The 22,269-nt window shown below is 59.1% G+C and overlaps 1 protein-coding gene across 1 annotated transcript; it reads right to left on the bottom strand.

Moving 5' to 3' along the window:
- Positions 1-558: 558 nt before the first annotated feature.
- On the bottom strand, positions 559-20,253 carry Gna11 (G protein subunit alpha 11). Its single transcript, XM_076559388.1, has 7 exons — positions 19,915-20,253; positions 6,938-7,122; positions 5,111-5,265; positions 4,252-4,380; positions 3,165-3,294; positions 2,935-3,088; positions 559-2,831 (listed from the first exon to the last, which is right to left on the bottom strand). The coding sequence occupies exons 1-7, from the start codon at positions 20,048-20,050 to the stop codon at positions 2,641-2,643; spliced, it is 1,080 nt and encodes a 359-aa protein (XP_076415503.1). The 5' UTR covers positions 20,051-20,253; the 3' UTR covers positions 559-2,640.
- Between the last annotated feature and the right edge of the window lie 2,016 nt (positions 20,254-22,269).

Below are 22,269 nucleotides of genomic sequence, written 5' to 3'. Positions count from 1 at the left end.
CACAGAGAAACCCTGTCTGGAAAAAAAAAAAAAAAAAAAAAAAAAAAAACTAAAAAAACAAAAAAACAAAAAAAAGAAGGAGGAGAAAGAAGAATCGGAAGAGGAAGAAGAAGAAGAGGAGGAGGAAGAAGAGGAAGAAGAAGGAGAAGAGGAGGAGGAAGAAGAGGAAGAAGAAGGAGAAGAGGAGGAGGAGGAGGAGAAGAAGAGGAAGAAGAAGAAGAAGAAGAAGAAGAAGAAGAAGAAGAAGAAGAAGAAGAAGAAGAAGAAGAAGAAGAAGAAAATGGTGGCCAAGGATAGAGAATCGTTGGCCCAACGCCCTGCAGCAGAGGAGAGGCTGGGGACCGACGGACCTCCCTGGTGAGGTCCTGGCAGTGGCTCTTCCATGAGGTCCCTTCTCTATTCCCGCTCAGTCCTCTCCAGGAGGGCAGTATGCTGGAAAGGATGCACCTCATGGTGGAGGGGAGACGCCGGGTGACCAGGTGATGTCTCACGACACCACAGATGAGCTTGCTCTGCCCCCACCGCCCCACCTGTCAATAACCCTGAAGGAGCCACACGTTTAGGAACAAAATTTATTCCGATTTAAAACAGAATTCAAGAGAAAGATATGAAAAGGTGGCTTCAGCGAGACCCTCTTCTGGGTTATGGGGTCAAGGCCCCGACCTGCTGCCCGCACCCTGGCATCCACCTCTCCTGGCCAAGGGCCTGCAGGAGCCTGGCACCGGGCTGAGTGCCTGAGCCTCCCCCACACACAAGGAACATGCTTCGCGAAGGACGAGGGTTAAAAACAGTGTTTTGAGCGTTCTCTTAAATAGGCTGAAGTTGGTTGAAATCAGGACTGTGTGATAATATACAAGGGGCACAGTGGCCACTGGACGCCACCGTGGGCCGGGCCTGGGCTCCCTCGCTGGGCGGTGGAAAGTGGTTGGCACTCCCAGTGCGCCAAGGCAGACACAAAGAAGCCAGTGTGTCCCCTGCAGTCGGGCTGTCCCTTGGTGAGGGCCAGGTCAGATGTGGGGAGGCTGGGTCCCCATCCTGACCTGTGTGGTGCAGCCCCAGGCCCTGGCATGGATACCCTGGGCACTGCCCCAGGGCTTTGGCTGTGGCCACCGTGGCCTGGCACTTGGCACACTGCCTGAGGGGCTAACACTGCCGGCTTGGGGTGGCCCAGCCCTCAGACATCTGTACAGTCCCAAGTCCTCTTCCTGCTGTACGTACGGCAGATGCCTGCTCTCTGAGGACCTGGACCTCCCAAGGGTAGGTGGCCACAATGGCTGTTTGGCTCTGGGTGGCCAGGATGACCCTGCCATCCATACAGCCCCTTTGTGATTGAGATGGCACAAGACCCGACCCTCGGCTGGAGACAGGAGAGGAGTCCGGCACGGGAAGGTGAGGAATCCATGGGCTGGAGGCCAGGAATGTGGGTGCTCGTCACAGCCACCCGTCCATCCCCTGGGGCTCTGTCATGTCCACTGGTCCCTTGTTCCCTTCGGCCTGGGACAGCAGTGTGGACAACTGCCCAGATTGGCGTGTGTCTGAGTGGACACTCTGGGGCCTGGAGTCCAGCATGGCAGGCAGGACAAAGGCATGGCCGGACATCCAAGCCCAGAATGCACGTGCAAAAGTAAAGAAATCGGACAGACAGACAGACAGACAGACACTGTAGTGTATATGGGCAGCAGGGGCTGCCTGTGTCCTCTCTGGTCATGGCCACCACCTCCCGGACGCTGGCCCTCGGGCTCGGGAGGCACCGGTCACGCTGCAGTGCCTGGGGCCAGGGACCAGGCGTGGGGCGAGGCCACTGCTCGTGTCGGGGACGGACCTGAGAATACTGGAAGAGGCCTCGTGCACCCCGCTCTTGCTGAGCCACGTGGACGGCGCCTCCAGCTGCCCAGCTCCACACAGCCCCTCGGGGTCCCCAGGGCCTTTCCTGGCCAGGCCATCGGGGAGTGGATCTCAGGGACTCTGCCCCCCAAAGGCTCCACCACAGGCCTGGCCCTGTCTGAGTCAGGGGGACACACAGGGGTGATGGTCACTCAGAGAGGGGGACCTACGGTGTGTCACCTGCCCTGCCAAGACAGAGTGGAGGAGAGTATTTCTCTCTTCTTCAAAAACAAAAACAAAACAAAAAACGGTTAGGCACTTCCCAGGGTGGGCACGGGGACCGCCCACCCCCACTTCTTAAAGTCTGGGGAGCGGATGGTGTGGGTCATGAGAGCACATGGGATATCAATAACTTAGAAAAGGGACAGTCCATGGTCCCCAAGCCTCCAGCCTTCCTGGGGGAGGAAGACTCGAACCTGGGACCATGGGCTTGGACTGCAATGGCCCTGACCTTGATCACCTTGTGGCCATGGTGGGGGGCAACTCCCTTAGGAGGGCATACTGGTGCTCATCATGTGTATTTCTTTCTCTCTCTCTGTCTTGTTTTTGTTTTTTTTTTTCCTAGAAAAAAAAAACAACTCAAGCCACAAGGAGTCAAGGCCAGAAAGAGGCTACCCCTGCCCTTGAGGAACCGTGACAGGGACAGGAAGTGAGAGGAAGAAGAGACTCGCCCCAGCCCAGCCCCAGTGTGCCCAGGCCCTTGGTTTGGGTGACCAGATGCAGAGGGAGCCGGCCCTGGCGGCGGCCACATCCGGGTCACACCAGGTTGTACTCCTTCAGGTTCAGCTGCAGGATGGTGTCTTTCACGGCGGCAAACACAAAGCGGATGTTCTCAGTGTCGGTGGCACAGGTAAAGTGTGAGTAGATGATCTTGTCGCTGTCGGGGTTCAGGTCCACAAACATCTTCAGGATGAACTCACGTGCGGCCTGCGCATCCCGCTGCGGCCCTGCAGGGGAGTGGATGAGGGCCGAGGTCAGGGACCTCCCGGGTGCCCAGCACAGTGACGCCGGGTCTCGGGGTGACGGTGGGGGACATGGGGTGGGGCTCACCGTCGAACTCAGGAAAGTAGTCGACCAGGTGTGAGTGCAGGATCTTGTCTTCCAGCAGGTCCTTCTTGTTGAGAAAGAGGATGACGGACGAGTTCTGGAACCAGGGGTAGGTGATGATGGTGCGGAACAGCGCCTTGCTCTCCTCCATGCGGTTCTGCGGGCCGCACACATGTGAGCAGGCTGCCCACGCCTGGCCCCCTCCTGGCCCCCATGCATGTCCCCATTGTCACCTCGTTGTCTGACTCCACCAGAACCTGGTCATACTCGCTTAGGGCCACCAAGAACATGATGGACGTCACGTTCTCGAAGCAATGGATCCACTTCCTGCGCTCTGACCTCTGCCCGCCCACGTCCACCATCCTAGAGGGAGACCACACAACATCTCAGCTCCCGGACGCTGCCTGCAGCCCATCCCTATCCTAAAGGCAAAGGAGACTGCGAGCCCAGGATGACCGGGCAGGTGTCCCCTGGAGAAATGGGACAGTGTTTGCCCAGAACCTGGTGGCCTTTGGTCCTGAGCCACCTCCACACAGCTCACACAGCACCTGCACAGGTAGGGGACAGACATCAATTCCACCATTTGTGTTGGTGGCATCTGGCCAAACGCAGGAGGGTGACAGCCTCTGCCCCGTGGACTTTGCTTGCTGGTGGCGTGGGAACCACAGGGCTGCCCACCTGGCCACACCGGGCCAGGACTCAAGGTTGCTGGCTATGTGGGTCCCTGAGGGTGCACCATGGGCAGTGGCAGCCTAGGATGGACCCCTGGCTGGTGGGGACGACCTCCTGGAGATATGGCTTCATCAGTGCTGGGGAAGCATGTGCCTGTGAAGGGCCACCACAGGGAAGGAAGGACAGGAAGCAAGGACATGGTCAGCTCACACCCTGGGAAGGGCTCTCTGCTCTGATGTCACAGCATCACGGTGCCACCAGGGGCCTTACGAAAACGCGGGTTAAAACCCAGATGCACACACAGGGAAAGAAGAGGCAGAGGCACAACACGTCTGCAGGTCAAGGGCCTTGAGGACAGCAGCCACCAACTGTCACCCAACCCACCCTGATCTCAATCACGACCCTGCTCTGACCCTGGCCCTCCCGAGTCTGTGAGTGAGGGCACCCCCATGGCACACCATCAATGCTTGCCTTGCGCCCTTCAGGTTCACTGGGTCCCAAGGAGGAGACCTAAAAGTCCTAAAAGGTTCTCCAACTGGAGGCCGCAAAGCCCAGGCTGCTCCAGGCCTCAGGATGCCCCCACCCTCCCAACCGGCAGCCCCTGGTCCCAACCGGCAGCCCCTGGTCCCATGGCACCCTGAGCATCACCTGAAAATGATGTTCTCCAGGTCAAATGGGTACTCGATGATGCCAGTTGTGGGCACACGCACCCGCAGCACGTCCTGTTGGGTGGGCAGGTAGCCTACTGTGGCGATGCGATCCACGTCCGTCAAGTAGCTGCAGTGTAGGGGTGTCTGCTCAGGAGCCGCTGGGGACAGTGGGTACCTGGGACACGGTGCAGATCCCACACCCACGCCAGACAAGGACTGGGCACTGTGTGCCTCGATCTGGGGACTGGAGGGGTGAGTGGCCTGGGACACTGCTAGGCCCTCCCGGTCCTGGTGAGAACACACTGCCTCCCTGGGCCTAGGGACACAAGTGCCCCAAACAGAAAATGATCCCAGGGAGGGACTCTGCGCCATTGCTCAGGACAGCTGGAGAGCGGGGCCCACAGCACAGGGGACGCCCCATAAAGCTCAACCAGGGCCAGGGTGGTTGTGGGCCTGAATGGCAGGCCAGACAGGGGTTCCAGCAGCCGTGGTGACACTCACTGCTGACATGGGCGCCTGTGTGACAGCTGTGTGGCCACAGACGCCTCCTAAAGAACGAGACTGACCTTCTCCCAGCCAGGCCCCGGGCACATGGTAAGAGGCTGCAAGGAGGGTGGCCTCCCAGACCAGCGGAGAGGCCTGAGTCTCGCCCCTTTCTCTCTGAGGCAGGAGGGCAAGGAGGGTCAGTGGGGTCAGACCAGCCCTGCCCTGTGTGGTCCCCAGATCTGAACAGGGGAGCAGAGAGCTGCCATGCCTGGCAAAGCTGGCCAACCCTGTGGGTGATGAGGCTGTGGACAGGCCACACGAGACACCCCTATCCGGTGGCCCCTGGGTTAGCCGCGTGCCAGCGCACTCACTACTTAGCCGAGTCAGAGAGCTGGAACTCCCGCCTGCGATCGTAACACTCCTGGACGCCAGGGTCGCTCCACAGCGTCTTGATGGCGTTCACATACTGGTGCTCGAAGGTCGTGACCTTCTCCACGTCCACCTCCCGGATCAGGAGTGCATTGGCCTGAGGGAGGGAGGGAGGGCGGCCCATGAACCGTTGTGGGGGGTGGACCCTGGCCATGCGGGGAGCCCACGGAGCTGGCACGGCAGTTAGGGGGGCTGCGGCTTGGGTTCACAAGGCCCAGGCCTCCGGGAGGCAACGAGGATGTACGCCCCAGCACCCCGGGCAGCCAGCAGGGCCAGTGCCCGCAACCGCGCCTCCTGACCACGCAAACTCAGCCGCTCCACCGTGTGGGTGCACACAAGGGTGGGAGAGATGAGGACCAGTCCGCCTTGCCCTTTCTGTACTTCTGTTTCCTGAAACAAGGTCTCATGGCGCCCAGGCTGACCTCAGGATGCAGCTGAGGATGACCTTGAACTCAGCCTGCAGGCTTCGAAATGTCAGACCTGTACAGCCTGAGTTATTGGTGGGTGTGTGCGTGTGCGTGTATGTGTGCGTGTATGTGCGTGTGTGCGTGTATGTGTGCGTGTGCGTGTATGTGTGCATGTGCGTGTATGTGTGCATGTGCGTGTATGTGTGCGTGTGTATGTGCGTGTGTGCGTGTATGTGTGTGCGTGTATGTGTGCGTGTAACTCATGGCTTCACGCCCTCCAGGCGAGCGAGCCTCTACCCACAGGAATCCAGCTCAACCCTGAGCCTGCTCTTTGAAGTCCAGAAAGAGGACTTCAGGCCGGGGCTGCCCTCCTCTCTCAGGGCGACCAGGAGGCGGCTCTTCCCCATCCCCAGGCAAGAGGAACAGTGGACCACACAAGCCCAGCCCTGGAGGGCCTGGCCCTGGCCCTGGCTCTTCCCAAGGTGGCCTCTGTCTTGGCCCCCTGGGAGCCTGACAAGGTGTGTGGCCCTACACCGCTCACCTGGAACCCTACCCATGCAGGGCTGCCTGGGCCTCGCTGAACCCGGAGGGAAACATCTGCCCAGCTGCCTGTCCTTAAGTGGGAAGGACCCCAACCGTGACAGTGACTGCCCTGACCCTCATGCAGGGCAGGAAGCTTGCAGAATCTGCCCCATCGGCCTGCTTGTGGAAAAGGCCAGAAGGCAGAGCGCATCCACAGCACTGGGCTGCAGTTCCTACCGCCTCCCTGCACCAACGAGAGCTGGGCTCAAAGGGGACCCTAGGCTCCTGGACAACCATGGTCAAGAGGCTGGGAGACACCAAAGCCAAGCTGAGAGCCACACACCCACACCCAGGACTGCAGGACCCTAACTTGACACCAGGCGCCTCGCAGGTCCCCATGATCTGACTCAAGGTTCTTCAGACAATACTGGGCCCTTAGGAGACAGAGGCAGGGGGATGGCAAGCTGCAGAGCAGCGTGGGCTGCAGAGCAAGACCCTGTCTCTACAGCACCAGCCGGGGACTTGGCGCAGTGGGAGTTCAGGCCTAACAGGCCCAAGACTCTGAGCTCCACCCAATTTCAAGAAAAAATAAGCTGGGCGGTGGTGGCGCACACCTTTAACCCCAGCCCTCGGGAGGCAGAGGCAGGCGGGTCTCTGAGTTCAAGGCCAGCCTGGTCCACAGAGTGAGTTCCAGGACAGCCAGGGTTACACAGTGAGACCCTGTCTCGAAAGACAAAAACAAAACAAAAAGTACAGTGGGTGTGGGTCTCTAGGTGGCCAGGTGATGCTGAACGTCAGCCTCACCAACCCCCATTTCCTAGGCCCCGCCCCGGCCCTCACCTTGTTCTGCTCATACTTGTAGAGGATCTTGAGCGTTTCCATGGCGCGCACCATGGCCTGCATGGCGGTGAAGATGTTCTGGTACACGAGCTTGGTGAAGCCGCGCTTGTCCTCCTCCGAGTAGCCGGCACCGTGAATGATGCGCATCTGCTTGATGAAGGTGCTCTTCCCGCTCTCCCCGGTACCTGCAGACCGCACTGGTCACCGCGTGTCCCAGAGCCCGGCCACCCACCGCAGGGCACTGCTGGGCCTCTGCAGCCACCTCAAGGGGTTCTCCCAACCCGCCTACCCAAGGGGTCCTGCTTGGCTCCCACCTGAGAACGTAGGGTGCTCCCTCAGGAGCACGGGGTGCCGGTTCACCAGCTGCCACGGGCAGGGGTGTCACGAGCGTGTTCCCGGGCCCTGAGTGTCTGAGCCCCCCACGGCCTAAGGCCACCGCCCCCATAACAGAAGGTCCCCAGATCAGTTATTAATCCTCCCTCACCCCCTGCAACCCACGAGCAAGGCCCAATATGGCCAGCACAGGGGGTGCTCACTGGGCACCCCAACCCTGCTCCCTGCATGGAATCTACCCACACCTCGTACACCTGAAGGGGACCCACCCAGGGCTGGCCCCAGAGGGGCCGCTGGGCTTCGGCAGAGGCCTGGGGACATGCTCACAGCCACCCGCTGTGCATGCAGCTCCCCTGGCACGTGCGCTGCCCCGAACGTCAGGGACCTGTGCTTGAGCTGTGGCAGCCCTCTGGGTGGGGAGAGCCTGCAGACATGCCCTCGGTGTTTCCTCCAAATCTCAAAGGGTCCCAAATCCCCAAACCCGGGGCGTTAGTTAGGTCAGCACTCAACAATACTCTCCAGGCCAGCCTGGTCTACACACTGAAAAGGCGAGGACATTGTCAACTCTTTGGTGTGTGGTGCACGTGTATGTTTACACACATTCACACCTGTGTGCACAGCTGTGCGAGCACACATATGAACGTGCGTGCAAAGGTCAAGGCTGACATGTGCGTGTGGTCCTCGACAGTTTCTCCACTTTATGTTCCGAGAAAGGAAAGGGGGGGCGGCTGTGGCGGTAGAGGGGCCTGTGGCGGTACAGTGAGGCTGCGTCAGCATGGGGCCGGCGTCAGGAACCCGAACCCATGAGAAACCGAGGAGACGAGGGTGAGTGTCCACCTGTAACTTCAGTGTTTGGGGCTCACAGGGCATCCCTGGCTAAACTAGCTTGGGCTCAAGTGGGACTGGACCAATGAAGCGCAGGAGTGACCGAGGAAGACCCCCGACACCAACCTCTGACCTCCAGGTGGACACAAACACATGTCCCGTGGGGACACAAGGGCAACAAAAGCACACACTCGTGCCAGGAGCAAATCAGGAGTATAAAATAGGGGTAGGGCTGCACCTCACAGAGCCCCGCCTAGAATCCCCAGTGAGGGGTGGGGGCGTGGTCAGGGTGGAGCCCCGCCCAGAATCCCCAGTGAGGGGTGGGGGCGTGGTCAGGGTGGAGCCCCGCCCAGAATCCCCAGTGAGGGGCTGGGGGCGTGGTCAGGGTGGAAAAACACATATGGAAAAACAAAAGACCCAGGATAGCTAAAAGAATCCTATACGATGAAGCAACCTCTGGAGGCATCACCATCCCTGACCTCAAACTCTACTATAGAGCTATAGTAATAAAAACAGCTTGGTACTGGTATAAAAACCGACATATGGACCAATGGAATCGAATTGAAGACCCTGACATTAATCCATGCACATATGAACACCTGGTTTTTGACAAAGGAGCCAAAACTATACAATGGAAAAAAGAAAATATCTTCAACAAATGGTGCTGGCATAACTGGATCTCAACATGTAAAAGATTACAAATAGATCCATATCTGTCACCATGCCCAAAACTCAAGTCCAAGTGGATCAAAGACCTGAACATAAATCCAGTTATACTAAACTTAATAGAAAAGAAAGTAGGAAGCACTCTTGAACGCATTGGCACCGGAGACCTTTTCCTAAATAAAACACCAACAGCACAGACCCTGAGCACAACAATTAATAAATGGGACCTCTGGAAATTGAGAAGCTTTTGCAGGGCAAAAGACACAGTCAATAAGACAAAAAGACAGCCAACAGATTGGGAAAAGATCTTCACCAACCCCACATCTGACAGAGGATTGATCTCCACAGTATATAAAGAACTCAAGAAACTAGACATCAAAATACTGAACAGTCCAATTAAAAAATGGGCTAAAGAGCTAAACAGAGAATTCACAAAACAAGAACTACAAATGGCTGAAAGACATTTAAAAGAAATGCTCAACATCCCTAATCATCAGGGAAATGCAAATCAAAACGACTCTGAGATACCACCTTACACCTGTTAGAATGGCTAAGATCAAAAACACCAATGACAGTCAATGTTGGAGAGGATGTGGAGGAAAGGGAACACTCCTCCACTGTTGGTGGGAATGTAAACTTGTACAACCACTGTGGAAATCAGTATGGCAGTTTCTCAGAAAATTAGGAATCGAACTACCTCAAGACCCAGCCATCCCACTCTTGGGCATATACCCAAGGAATGCTGATTCATACCACAAAGATACATGCTCAGCTATGTTCATAGCAGCACTATTTGTAATAGCCAGAACCTGGAAACAACCTAGATGCCCATCAACAGAAGAATGGATGGAAAAAATGTGGTACATATACACAATGGAGTACTACTCAGCAGAGAAAAACAATGAAAGCATGAAATTTGCAGGTAAATGGATGGAACTAGAAAAAATCATCCTGAGTGAGGTAACCCAAACCCAGAAAGACAGTCATGGTATGTACTCACTCATAAGTGGATTCTAGATATAAAATAAAGAACAATCAGACCACAACCCATAGAACCATGGAGGCTATATATATAGCATGGAGGTCCGTAGGACGACTGTGGCTTATAATAAATTTCGGTTTTACTCAATTATTGAAAAAAATAGCCAAATGAATGGAAACACATGAACTATGAACCAAAGGTTGAGGGGCCCCCATCTGGATCAGGCCCTCTGAATAGGTGAGACAGTGGATTGGCTTTATCAGTTTGGGAGGCAATTAGGCAGTGGGACCAAGTCCTGTGCTCATTGCATGTGTTGGCTGTTTGAAACCTGGAGCTTATGCAGGAACACTTGGCTCAGTCTGGGAGGAGGGGACTGGACCTGCCTGGACTGAGTCTATCAGGTTGATCGCAGTCCTGGGGGAGGATTTGCCCTGGAGGAGGTGGGAATGGGCGGTGAGCTGGGGGTAAGGGGAGGGAGTGGGAGGGGGGAGAATAGGGGAACCCGTGGCTGATATGTAGAACTGAATGGTATTGTAAAATAAAATAAAAAAAATAAAAAAAGAATTCAAAAAAATAAAAATAAAAAAATAGGTGTAGAGCTGCACCTCACAGACAGAGCCCCGCCTAGAATCCCCAGTGAGGGGCTGGGGGCGTGGTCAGGGTGGAGCCCCGCCTAGAATCCCCCAGTGAGGGGCTGGGGGCGTGGTCAGGGTGGAGCCCCGCCCAGAACCCCCAGTGAGGGGCTGGGGGCGTGGTCAGGGTGGAGCCCCGCCTAGAATCCCCAGTGAGGGGCTGGGGGCGTGGTCAGGGTGGAGCCCCGCCTAGAATCCCCCAGTGAGGGGCTAGGAGCGTGGTCAGGGTGGAGCCCCGCCTAGAATCCCCAGTGAGGGGCTGGGGGCGTGGTCAGGGTGGAGCCCCGCCCAGAATCCCCCAGTGAGGGGCTGGTGTTGGAGCTGGCCTGAGTGAGGTCCTGAGTTTCATCCCCAACACTGAATAAATACACACAAAAACTACTGCAAACCTGTAGCCCAGTGGTTCTCAACCTGTGGGTTGTGACCCCTTTGCAGGTCAAATGACCTTTCACATCAGAAAGCCTAACACCATCGGAAAACACAGATACTCACATTATGATGCACAGCGGCACAATTACGGTTATGAAGTAGCTACTTTGTAATTTTAGGGTGGGGTCAGCACAGCAGGAGGACCTGGGTTAAAGGGTCACGCATCAGGAAGGGTGAGAATCAGGCTGTAGGCTCAGGGTAAGTACATCAGCAGGTGTGCACAGAGTCCACACCCCATGCGGGAGTAGCCTGGGGCCCACACCCCAACAGAAAGGTCCTGTCCTACTGATGATGGATGACAGTGAATGGTGGACATGGTGGGCAAGAGACTGCAGGCCACCCACACCCAGGTGGCACAGACACTCTACTACATTCAGTTTAATTAAAGGACCACAAGTTGACATCAGGGACCTGGGAGGCGGTGGCGCACACCTTTAATCCCAGCATTCAGGAGGCAAAGGCAGGAAAATCTTTGAGTTTGAGGCCAGCCTGGTCTACCAAAAAAAAAAAAAAGTGACTTCAGGGCCTCAGTTCCAGCAGGGCTTTCCAGAGACAGAGTGAGCACCCCATGTCCCCATGTCCATGCATACACCCGCACACGTGCCCAGGCTTGTCACAGGTACACATGTAGACATGTGAACGCCCGCTCTTGGGCAGGGAAAGTGGCAGTCCATGCTAGCCCAGCCGCGTGGAGCCCCTACCAAAAACCGAGCCAGTGACAGGGTCTTTAACAGAGGGACAGAGGTACAGTGCTGTGAGGTACCCTGTGGAAGACAGAATGCCCCCATATATGGAACCCCTCAGAGCTTCTGCCCCTTCTGGAGTTGCAGATTTTAAATATTAAGACCCAAGGCTCCAGAGACAGCTGGCTGCTCTTTCAGAGGACCTGGGTTGGGCCACCAGCACCCACATAAGGGAGCTCTAACTCCAGCTCCAGGGGATCTGTCTCCCTCTTGTGGCCACCACAGGCACTGCACTCATGTGAAAAAATGACGAAAACTTCCTCTGCTCACATGACTGACTCATGCATGCAGAGACACATGGGCATCAGTGTGCCCTCGCCAGCAACCAGCAGGTCCCAGTGTCCAGCCCTGGGCCCACTGAGCTCGGCCTCACACACTGCCCCAGGACACAAGCAGGCAGCTGCCAAAAGATGACAAGCCACCACACTGGGTGGAGAGGGCCTCTGTAACCATGGGTCCAGACCAAAGGCCACCACAGGAACCCAAGGCCAGCAGGAGCTCAGGCTGCTGGACACCACTCTAGGCCTGGCTGGGTCCAGGCTTTAGCTCACCCTGTGGCACTTGGCTACAACCAGACAGCATGTGCCAAGGCCAAGGGGGTGGCTGGCCCCGGTAACCAGGCTGGGCCACTCCACTGCGTGGCTTCACCAGTGGCGTGTCTCTGGGAGCTGACTTCACCAATGTCACATCCTCCTGTCAGGCAGCACCCACGGGCCGGGTACAGGCTCAGGATCCCCCATGTACCACCCAAGTCATACCTGGGACCACATACAATACCCAGTGTCCATGATCAGGGACAGGGGTGGCACTGAGGATCCCTGGGGGCTGGTGCCCTCCCCCTGACTGAGTCAGCTAGCTCTCCCCATAAGCACCTCATGCCTTACCTGCCTAGGGCAGAGTCAGGTTCACCTGTGGACTGTGTGAGGAGATGTGAGGAGACCTGGGGTACCAATGGATCACAGAGCAAGGGCTGGGGAATGGCCGGCTGGCGCCTTTCCTGAGGATGCTTGACATGGTGTCCCTGGGGGTTCTGACATCACTTATCTCTGCTTCAAACCTCAGCCCACACACAGCAGCACTTTACACACATGACCTAAACACACCAGGAAAAAGTCATCGAATCCATGTATGCTGTGATCCTCAGCAGGCTCGGAGCTGGGGTGCCTTGATATTGAGAGTCCCCAGGGATCCTCCTGCAGGTTTTCATCCACCTGGGGACACCAGGTCTGCCATATCCACCTGAAGATCAGGGGTACCACAGGGCAGGACAAGGACTGGAGCTGGCAGATCACACAGCATGATCACAGCAGAGGCCAAGAGAGGCTGCCACAAGCCAGACCTCAAACAAGCCACTGAGACCTCCCCACGTGGGGAGAGAGGAGAGTGAGAGACAGAGCCTCCACCCTGGGGAGAAGGCAAGAGGAGGGAGAAGATGCTGGAAAAGAGGGGTGGACAGACAGATGGTTGGATGAAGGGTGGGTGGGTGGCTGGATGGATGGATAGGTGGGTGGATGGGTGGGTGAATGAATGGATGGAGAGGTGGGTGTATGGGTGGGTGAATGGATGGATGGATAGGTGGGTGGATGGGTGGGTGGGTGAATGGATGGGTGGATGGATGGATGGGTGGATGGATGGATGGGTGGATGGATGGATAAATAAATGAGTAGGTGGCTGGATGGATAGGTGGGTGGATGGATGGATGGATGGATGGATGGATGGATGGATGGATGGATGGATGGATGGATGGATGGGTAGATGGATGGGTGGCTAGTTGGGTGGGTGGATGGGTGGGTGGGTGGATGGGTGGGTGGATTCATGGATAGATGGATGGATCGTGGGTGTATGGATGGATGGATGCATGGATGGATGGATGGATGGATGGATGGATTGTTGGGTGGGTGGATGGGTACCTGAGTGGGAGAATGGGGTTGGAGGCAGGCAGACACTGGCTTGTGGTACCCATTTCCCTGGCCCAGTGTTCATATATGGACTCGGTGTCTCAGTATCTCGGACGTGGGAGTCAGAGCTACCTCACAGAGATTGCCAGATGGGGCCTGGCACCAGAGACTGTGAAGTGGGAAAGAGAGGCAGGACTGCCCTCATATGCTTGGTGACGCTGGAACACACGGAGCCACGTTTGTACACTAGCAAGTCTGTCACCTCCCCACGGAGACCCTCGGTAACACAGGTCACCCAACCTGGAGTCAGGTGAGGAAGTGCAATTCCCAGCTGACGTGGAGCTCAAGCTACAGCAGCGCCAGGCTCCCACCCCACCACACCTCAGCACCGGACCTATCACTGGGACCCACTTGAGGGAACCGCGTCACAGAACCTTCGGTGCCTGATGTCACAGTCACTACGTGACAGGCTTGGACACATCAGTGTTCTTGGCTTTAAGCTCGGTTCCCATCCCTGTCTCATGACAGTGCCCAGGGTAGTGAAAAATCACAGCTGTAAGGGTGACGCCTACCACCGACGGTCTCGGCCACGTGCGCCAGCCTCTGGACTTGCTGCTGTGATCTTATCTCCAGGCTGGTGGCAAAGTCTCCCAGGGGCCCCAAGGTGTGGGCACTGATGGCCTCAGAGGGCCATAGGCCACTCCAGCGGTTGACAGTGAGGGCTCATGCCGTCTACCGCACGGCAGCCCAGATGAACCTTCTGCACCCCACTGAGCACCCCCAACCATCGGGGAAGCCACTCTTGGGCCCGTGCCCTGTGCTGGGCCTCTACAAGCCTTTATGAAACTCCACAGAGCCACAGAAGCCTGGTGTGACCCTGTCCTGCCTACACATGTCCCCAGGCACCAGCACGAGGCCTGGTAGCCCTGCAGCTGATACCTGCTGACAGCAGTTGTCTTGATCACGTGTCGGAAGGTTTTCTTCAATTGTTTTTTTTTTTTTTTTTTTTTTTTTTAAGACAGGATCTCACTATGTAGCCCAGGCTGGCCCAGAACTCACAGCTCTACCTGCCTCTCCAGCGCTGGGATTAAAGGTGTGTGCCACACCCAGGGAGCTGAAGGTGGGGCCTCCCAGCTTTGCACCTCTGGAGGGAATGCATGGACTGTAAACCTGCATTGTGGGTTGGAAATGTGAAACCAGCCTGGGCTACATAATGAGCCCAGGGCTCAAGAAAAATCAGGGCTGTGGCTGCAGCTGAGTGGTGGAGCACCTGCTGGGCACCCATGAGGCCCCGGGTTCCATCCCCAGCACCCTATAAACCAGGCTCACCAGCATTCATTCGCTCCTCCTAGGCGGAGGCAGGAGGATCAGAAATTCAAGGTCACCATCAGCTACATAATGAGCATGTGGCCAGCCTGGGCTCATAGTGAGCATGAGGCCAGCCTGGGCTATGAGGCAGAAAACAGAAGCCCATCCCTGTGGGCGAGACACACAGGAGAGCACACAGGGCTGGGTCTCCGTCCCTCGGGGCTTCCCCGCAACACCTAATGATGCCTCTCGGGCTCCTGTCTCCAAACAGTGCCAAGCCAGTGACCCTGTGTCCACCCTGTGGGCTCAGATCGCAACACTCTGGGGTGGGACAGAGCTGGGCTGCCCAGCTGTCACATAAGGGACAAGGTGACTTGGTGGGAGGGGGCACATCAGGAAGCCCAGACCCTGGCCCTCATCCCTGCTCCTAGGCGGTGCAGTTCCTCATCACAGGGCTGTGCTCAGTGACAGCCGTGACAAGGGCTGTCCCCATCAGCCACGGTGACACTGCCATGGCATGGGCTCAGCTGTCAAATGTGGACAGACCCACGCTCAACTGGGACCTTGGCGGGCCCAAGGCAGGGGCCCACTGACCATGTGGAGCCCCTGAGGATGGCCATGACGCAACAGCACCGTGTTCCCCAGAGTGACCACATCCTGTCACAGAGCCACCTCAGACCTTGTGAAGCCAGTGTGCTCAGCCCCCTGCACAGGTGGGGTCTGGGGATGCCAGCACCTCACCAGCCTGGGCGTCCGTAATGCAGACGAAACCCTGGCACCTGGCAGATTGGCGTCCTGCGCGCCACAGATCCGGGGGCACTGCTGTGGGCGCACCTGGTCCCCAGGCCGTCCCCAGGGACATACAAGTGTGCAGGGGGACACCACAGTAATCGCCACACTGCCTCACACTGAACACCACAGTACTTCCTACCACGCAGGGACAATGCTCCCACTTGACAGATGAGGAAACCGAGGCCTGATACCCAAAGAACTACTCGTGATCTCAACCAAAGCACCCCCACAGGGCAGCTTGAAGGGCCTGCGAGGGGACCGTCCAGGGTGTCCCCTACACACCCTGAGCAGCTGATCCCACTGGCCAGGGGTCCACTCCGTAGGAATAACACAGTCCGCGGGTGTGGGTGCCATGTGTGAAGCAGGGGACACAGAGCATGGAAACAGTGGTGACCTGGACAGAGCACTGGTCCTCCACCCCATCCCGGAGCACGAGGAGGACAGTGCCCCGCAGGGACCGGGATGCCGCACCGGCAACGACCAGAACAGACAGGCCCGTGTGTGGTGACGCAGGCACCAAGGGAATGGCAAATAAAAGTCCCAACGGTGACAGATGGCTGTGGTCAGCAATGGCTGGATGCAGGCACCCGCCAGCTCTCAACCCACCTAGCCCTGGGGAAACTGAGGCACAGACCTGTGCACACACAGCTACACTGGGCAGCAAGGATGCTGAAGCGTGAAGCCCCACCCTGTAGACACAGGCCTGCTCCTGCAGACCCCTCAGCCCGTCTCTGAGCCTTGGCAATCACGGGGGGCCAACTACTGCGGAACCCACCAGCCCAGTGCTGCAGCACACACCCCAGCCTGCTGCCCCTCCAGCGATACCCTGGATGGCTTATCCTGGGGACATCAAGGGTCCCCTGAAGGCACCCCGTCACGGGTGAAGAGTGCACAGGCGGCCAGGGCTGAGCTACCCCTGTCTGCATCCACCACGCTCCCAGGCGGCAGAGTCTTAGGGAACTGCTGGCATGGGGCTGGGCTGGCTACCACTGCCCCAGTCACCTTTGGCTCAGGATAGGTCTCATCACAAAGTGGGGACACCACTATGCTGGTAGGTACCCCAAATCCTTAGATATAACCTGTCCCCTCTTTTGGAGACAGGATCTCAAACAGCCCAGGCTAGCCTCGAACTCCCTATGTAGCCTGAGATGACCCTGAATCCCTTCCTGATCCCGCCTTCACCCTCCAGGCCTGTGCTCCCACACCTGGTCTGTGTGGTGCAGGGGATGAAATATGCCTTGCTGGGAATCAGTTCAAGGACCCCAGTGGGGAGGGCCGGCACATCCCTGGCCTTCTGGGGAGTAGCCTGAAGACACCAGGGTCTTGGGACAGGAGCAAGTAGGGAGCCGCTGAGGCCTCCTTCCCAGGGCAGGAGGCCAGCCCAGCCCTTGGGCCACCCCCGCCGGATCCCCGGCCTTTGGCCGCCCAGCCCGCGGCTCGGGACAGGAAGCTGGGAGCCAACCGCCTGCTTTATTTAGAAAGCTGGGCCCAGCCCTGCAGAGCCTCGGGGACAGGGATTTCCAAGCGAGAGCTCTGGGTGGCTGGCTCCCCAGTGGCAGCACCGCTCTGCCCCAGCCTGGAGCCACCCAGGAGGCAGAGGTCCCACGGCAGAGTCTGCAGAGTCTGAGGACCGCGGCAACACCAGTGGATGAACTGCCCACTAGAAGGCAGTTCTCTCCACTAGTGCCATGCGCATCACTGGTCACCACCACAACTACCCAGAGTGTCACAAGACAAGCCAGGAGTGTGTCACCCCGCAAGGGGAAGGTGTGCACAGTCAGTCCCATGGCTTCAGTTCTGAGAACTCGCTCTGGTCGCCAGTCAGTTTTGCAAGTTCTTACTTTACACCAGACACCACCATGCGTGACTGGGGGGTGGGGGTGGGTAAGGGATCTAAGCCTGGGGACACTGAGTGATGTCTAGGGATGCATCTCACTACCCTGCAGTGCCCAGGACGCCCACCCTGAGAACGAGCCGGCACATGGGGCGGTCACCTCTCTGCCTGGCTGAACAATCTCCCTAGGCCACATGGGGACTGGCAGGATGGGACGGGACACACCAGTGTTTGACAAACCCATTCTCCGACCACTCCCCACAGGTGCGGACCAGTGTGCGGGCAGTGGCCTCAAGCCTGGGGAAGAGGCCAGAATCCTGCAGAGGTGGCTCTTCCCAAAGGGACTGCTCAGGATACCGGGACCCTGCCTGCTCCAGAGGTCAGGGTTCTAGCACAGTAATCCCTGGCCTGCGTCCACCCCAGGCAGACCCTGACTGGTGTAGGACCCCAGGGTCCCCACCCTCCAGACGGCTGCTATGAAATGAGGGACAGTGTATCAGCAGGACAGAGGGCGTAGTGGGTCCCACAGGCAGACTCTCCCTCACTGGTCACAGGAACCCCTCCAATGGCTGGGACCAAAGGCTGCCAGGACGGTCCCTTTTCTGAGCGCCATGGACCTCTCCAGCGCCCCAGAGCCAAGGTCATGGTCGCCTCCTCCGGGAAGCCCTCCCAGCATGGCCCTGAGCAGTGCCCAATGCTCACGCCTGTTGTACCCAACAACAAAGTCTCCCTTAGACTTCTGTTCCTGTGCACCAGCCCCAGACCCCACGAGAGGCACGGGACCCTTCTGTGGAGAGGGTGTGGCTGCAGATTGGTGCCCTGGGGGCACAGGGGGCACCAGGAATAAAAGCTCACGGGACGGAAGCATGGTACTGTGTGCAGGTCAACACGAAGCCCCTCAGCGGCCGGCCAGTTCAGCCAGGCCACAGCACAGAGGGGCCAGGGGGCACCCCCTGAACCCTGAATCCAAGGGGACTTCAAGGCCAGCGCTGGGGAAGGGACAGAGCTGGGATGACACACCCCTGGCCTCAGTCACCTGATGCCACCCTTATCGGCTGCTCACCACTGTCCCCAAGAGAAAGCTGCTGACCCTCTGCAGAGGTTAACTAGGGCCGCACGGTGACCCCCAATGGCTACCCTGGGGCCACTGCGGTTCGCCCTGGGCTGCTCTGTCCTCTCCTTGCCCCTCCCTTTCTGGAAGGCAGCTTTGAGGGAATTCCGGCGTGTTGCGGGGAAGTGACTGAGGTCCTCTACCCTGAGAACCAGGCAACAGGAGACAGTGATCCCCCACCTGTCCTCTCCCATGCCAGCACCACCGCACCCCCCCCCCCCACGCGCACACACCTCCTATTCAAAGGCTCCGGACGGTCCCTTCCTCGGGTCCTCCAAGGCTGCCTTTTGCCCCGGGCCTCCGTTCCAGGACTGCAGCTCACCCCGGAGCTGGGAGGGGGCAGGCAGGGCTCCCCAGCCTGTGTTTTGTAAACCCCCTCAGGGCCCAGGCCACCCTGCCCTCACTTCGGGCCCTTATTTGGGGTGATAACAAGAAGACAGCTGGACCTAGGCTCCCTGGCTCCCAGCAACAGGTGGGCCTTGAGGAGTCAGAACCCCAGTGAGCGGGAGACGCCGGCTGAACTTCCCGGGGGTGGGTCGGATGAGGAGAGGACCGGACCCCAGAAAGACGGGGCCGGGGCAGGGAGGCTGCGAGGCTGACTGTTGTGACAACCCACCGGGCTCGGGTGTGACAGAAGCCCAAAGAAGAAAAGCCACCCACTCTCCCGCACCCCGCTCCAATGTGGAGGAATTCAGAGATCTACAGAGCAGGGAGGGAGGCAGGCGAGTAACCATGAAAGGAACCAGCCTGGGGCAAAGCAGGACCTTTTGGGGGCAGAGTCCTTGGGGGCAGAGAAGAGGGTGCAACCAGGTGGGGACTATCCTGGGGAATCTGGAAGCCCAAGGGGTGTCATGGGGGCAGGGCAGCTCACGGGTCGCAACCTGAGGTTCCGTGGGGAGAGGGAGACAGGCGCGGCAGGGCCAGGGGCCAGCTTCGTGCAAGAATTCTGAGTCAGAAAGCACGTCCCCAAGTGTGATGGGGGCCCGACGTGGCCAGGAGATGCAGAAACTGGCCTCGGAGATCCGAGGCAGGAGGCTGACCCCGAAGGAATCTGAGGCCTGGGCAACAGGCAGGCTGGCCACAAAGGGTCGCCCAGGCCGAGCCCCGGGGACTGCACGGCGGCGGAGGCTGGCCGCTGCAGGCCCAGGCCACCTGCCCAGCTCAGGGTGCAGCGATCCCGGAAGGGCTGACTGCTGCGGGGCAGCGCTGACCAGTTGCTCCGGGGACACCCGGGGTGGCCCGGCCGGCCGTGGGCAGCGGGCTGGGGGAGGGGGGCCCGCGCGGGGCTGTGGACCGAGGCCGGGGACCCCCGGCGGGGCGCGGGCGCCCTGCGCGCGCGGGGACCCCCCGGGCAGGGCCCGGATGCCCGGCCGCCCACCCGGCCCCCCGTGACAGAGGTCCCACGGCCCGGGGACGCGGCTCACCGAGCAGCAGCAGCTTGAGCTCGCGCCGGGCGTCGCGCTTGTCCCGCCGCAGTTGCTTCTCGATCTCCGCGTTGATGCGCTTCGACTCCTTCACCTCGTCGCTCAGGCAACACGCCATCATGGACTCCAGAGTCATCGTCGCGGTCCCCCGGCCGCCGCCGGCCCGACCCTGGCTCGCCCCGGTCCCCCAAGGCCCGGCCCGGCCCCAGAGACGCGTCCGCCGCCCGCGCCGCGCAGCGCAGCCGCCACCGCCGCCGCCAACCCGCAGCCGCCGCCACCGAGCGCCGGCGCCCGACGACCTGAAGCGCTGCCACGGGCCCCGCGACGGGCAGGCGGCGCGGCCAATGGGAGGGGCCGCACGGCTGCGCGCGCGCCGCAGGGACCGGGTTTGAGGACCGGCCGGGGGCGGGGCCTCACCGGCCGGGGGCGGGGCCTGGGGGGGCGCCGCGCAGGCGCGCGTGAGGTTGCGCCGACGTGGGAAGGGGTCGAGCGGTCCCGCAGCTGGGCGCGGGCGCCGAGGATTGTGGGAATGGGGAAGACTCGCCCGTCGGAGCTCGGTTCCTCCAGAACGGCTCCGCTCGGCCACACTCGGCTCCGCTCGGCTGCACTCGGCCCGGGGAGGCGCGGCTCGGCTGTGCTCGGCTCCTCTCGGCTCCGGGGAGCCGCGTCTCGGCTGCGTTCGGCTCCTCTCGGCCCCGGGGAGCCGCGTCTCGGCTGGGCTCGGCTCCTCTCGGCCCCGGGGAGGCGCGGCTCGGCTGCGTTCGGCTCCTCTCGGCTCCGGGGAGCCGCGTCTCGGCTGGGCTGGGCTCCTCCCCCGAGCGCGAGGCCGGGAAGAGAGGCCGCGGTTCGTACCTGGCCTGAGCGCCCTCCGCGGCCGTCACCGTCTGCAGATGCGCGGAGACGCCGTGGCCTGGCTCGCCCGCCCCTTCTCGAGCAGGCCTGCTGTGTGCGGGTCAGAAACGCACGCCCTGCTGTATGCAGTGCATTCCTGCAGCAGCCGCTGAGTGTCAGACAGGTCACAAGTGTGAACGGAGTGCTTCCTGTAGAGTATGCGCTGCTGCTGCGGCAGAGCCTGCTGTAACTGAGGCATTAATGTCACACCTACTGTCTACCAGCCGGGCACGAAGGGAGCGCGTACTACATATAAAACGGCCCCTTTCAAGACAGCACCTGAGCTGAGTGTTTTCCAATATTCAACGTATGCCAAGCATGGATGCCGTGTCTGTTGTATACCAGACATCGGTACAGCACCTACTGTATACCAAGTGGAGCCAGTCCCCTGTGCGTGGACTAACTCACAGACCCGGGAAGTGTTTTCCTCCTTCCAGAAGGACACGAGTACACAGTCAGCACTCAATCAGTACGTTTGCGATGTTAGTAAAAGAAACTTGAAAGCCAGGCGCTGTCTGGGGTGTGAGGTCGCCTGCAGGAGGGGGGCCCTGCCCCGGGGCTGTCCCCGAGTCCAGAGACTGATCTCAGCCTTGAGATAAGGGGCAGGGGAGGGTCAAAGTCCCCTTAACTAGCCGGTTGGGGGTGTGGGGAGATCACTCCCCGAAACTCAGTCGGGCCCTGTCCCCACCCCAGGTGTTCACTGCCTGGACAAGGGGCTCCCGGTGGCCCAAGGAGTTCAAAGTTCGCCTTGCAGCTCCCAGGTGCAGCGGCTCAGCCTGAGCATCCCGAATGCCGGGTGGGTGACAGGCCTGCGCCATCAACCCGGTCACTTTTATTTTATTTATTTATTTATTTATTTTTCGAGACAGGGTTTCTCTGTGTAGCTTTGCGCCTTTCCTGGAACTTGCTTTGTAGACCAGGCTGGCCTCGAACTCGCAGATATCCGCCTGGCTCTGCCTCCCGAGTGCTGGGATTAAAGGCGTGTGCCACCACCACCGCCGGCCACTTTTATTTTTGTGTGTGTACACGGCTCCCTTTTCTTTCACGTTCTCCCCTCACCCCCGACCAGACAGGGTCTCTGTGTAGCCCTGGCTGTCCTGGAACTCGCTCTGTGGACCAGGCTGGCCTGGAACTCACAGAGTCCGCCTGCCTCTGCCTCCCTAAAGGCGCTCGCCACCGCCCGGCACCTTTTCTTAATTTATTTTTATTTTATGTGCAATGCTGTTTTGCGTACATTCATGTTTGTGTGAGGGCGTCGGGCCCCCAGATCTGGAGTCACAGGCGGTTGTGAGCCCCGTGTGGGTGCTGGGAACTTAACCGGATCGGCGGGAAGAGAAGCCGGTGCGCTAACCGCTGAGCCGCAGTGGTATTACCCCTCTCTCCCACAGGGGCAGATGGTGGTCACCACTCCAGATACAGGCACAGGAGGCCTGGTACTTTGAAGTCCTCCTGGGCAACATGACA

This window comes from Peromyscus maniculatus, chromosome 22 (assembly GCF_049852395.1).
Source record: "Peromyscus maniculatus bairdii isolate BWxNUB_F1_BW_parent chromosome 22, HU_Pman_BW_mat_3.1, whole genome shotgun sequence".
Lineage (NCBI taxonomy): Eukaryota > Metazoa > Chordata > Mammalia > Rodentia > Cricetidae > Peromyscus > Peromyscus maniculatus.
This window is presented reverse-complemented; position numbering and strand designations above follow the sequence as displayed.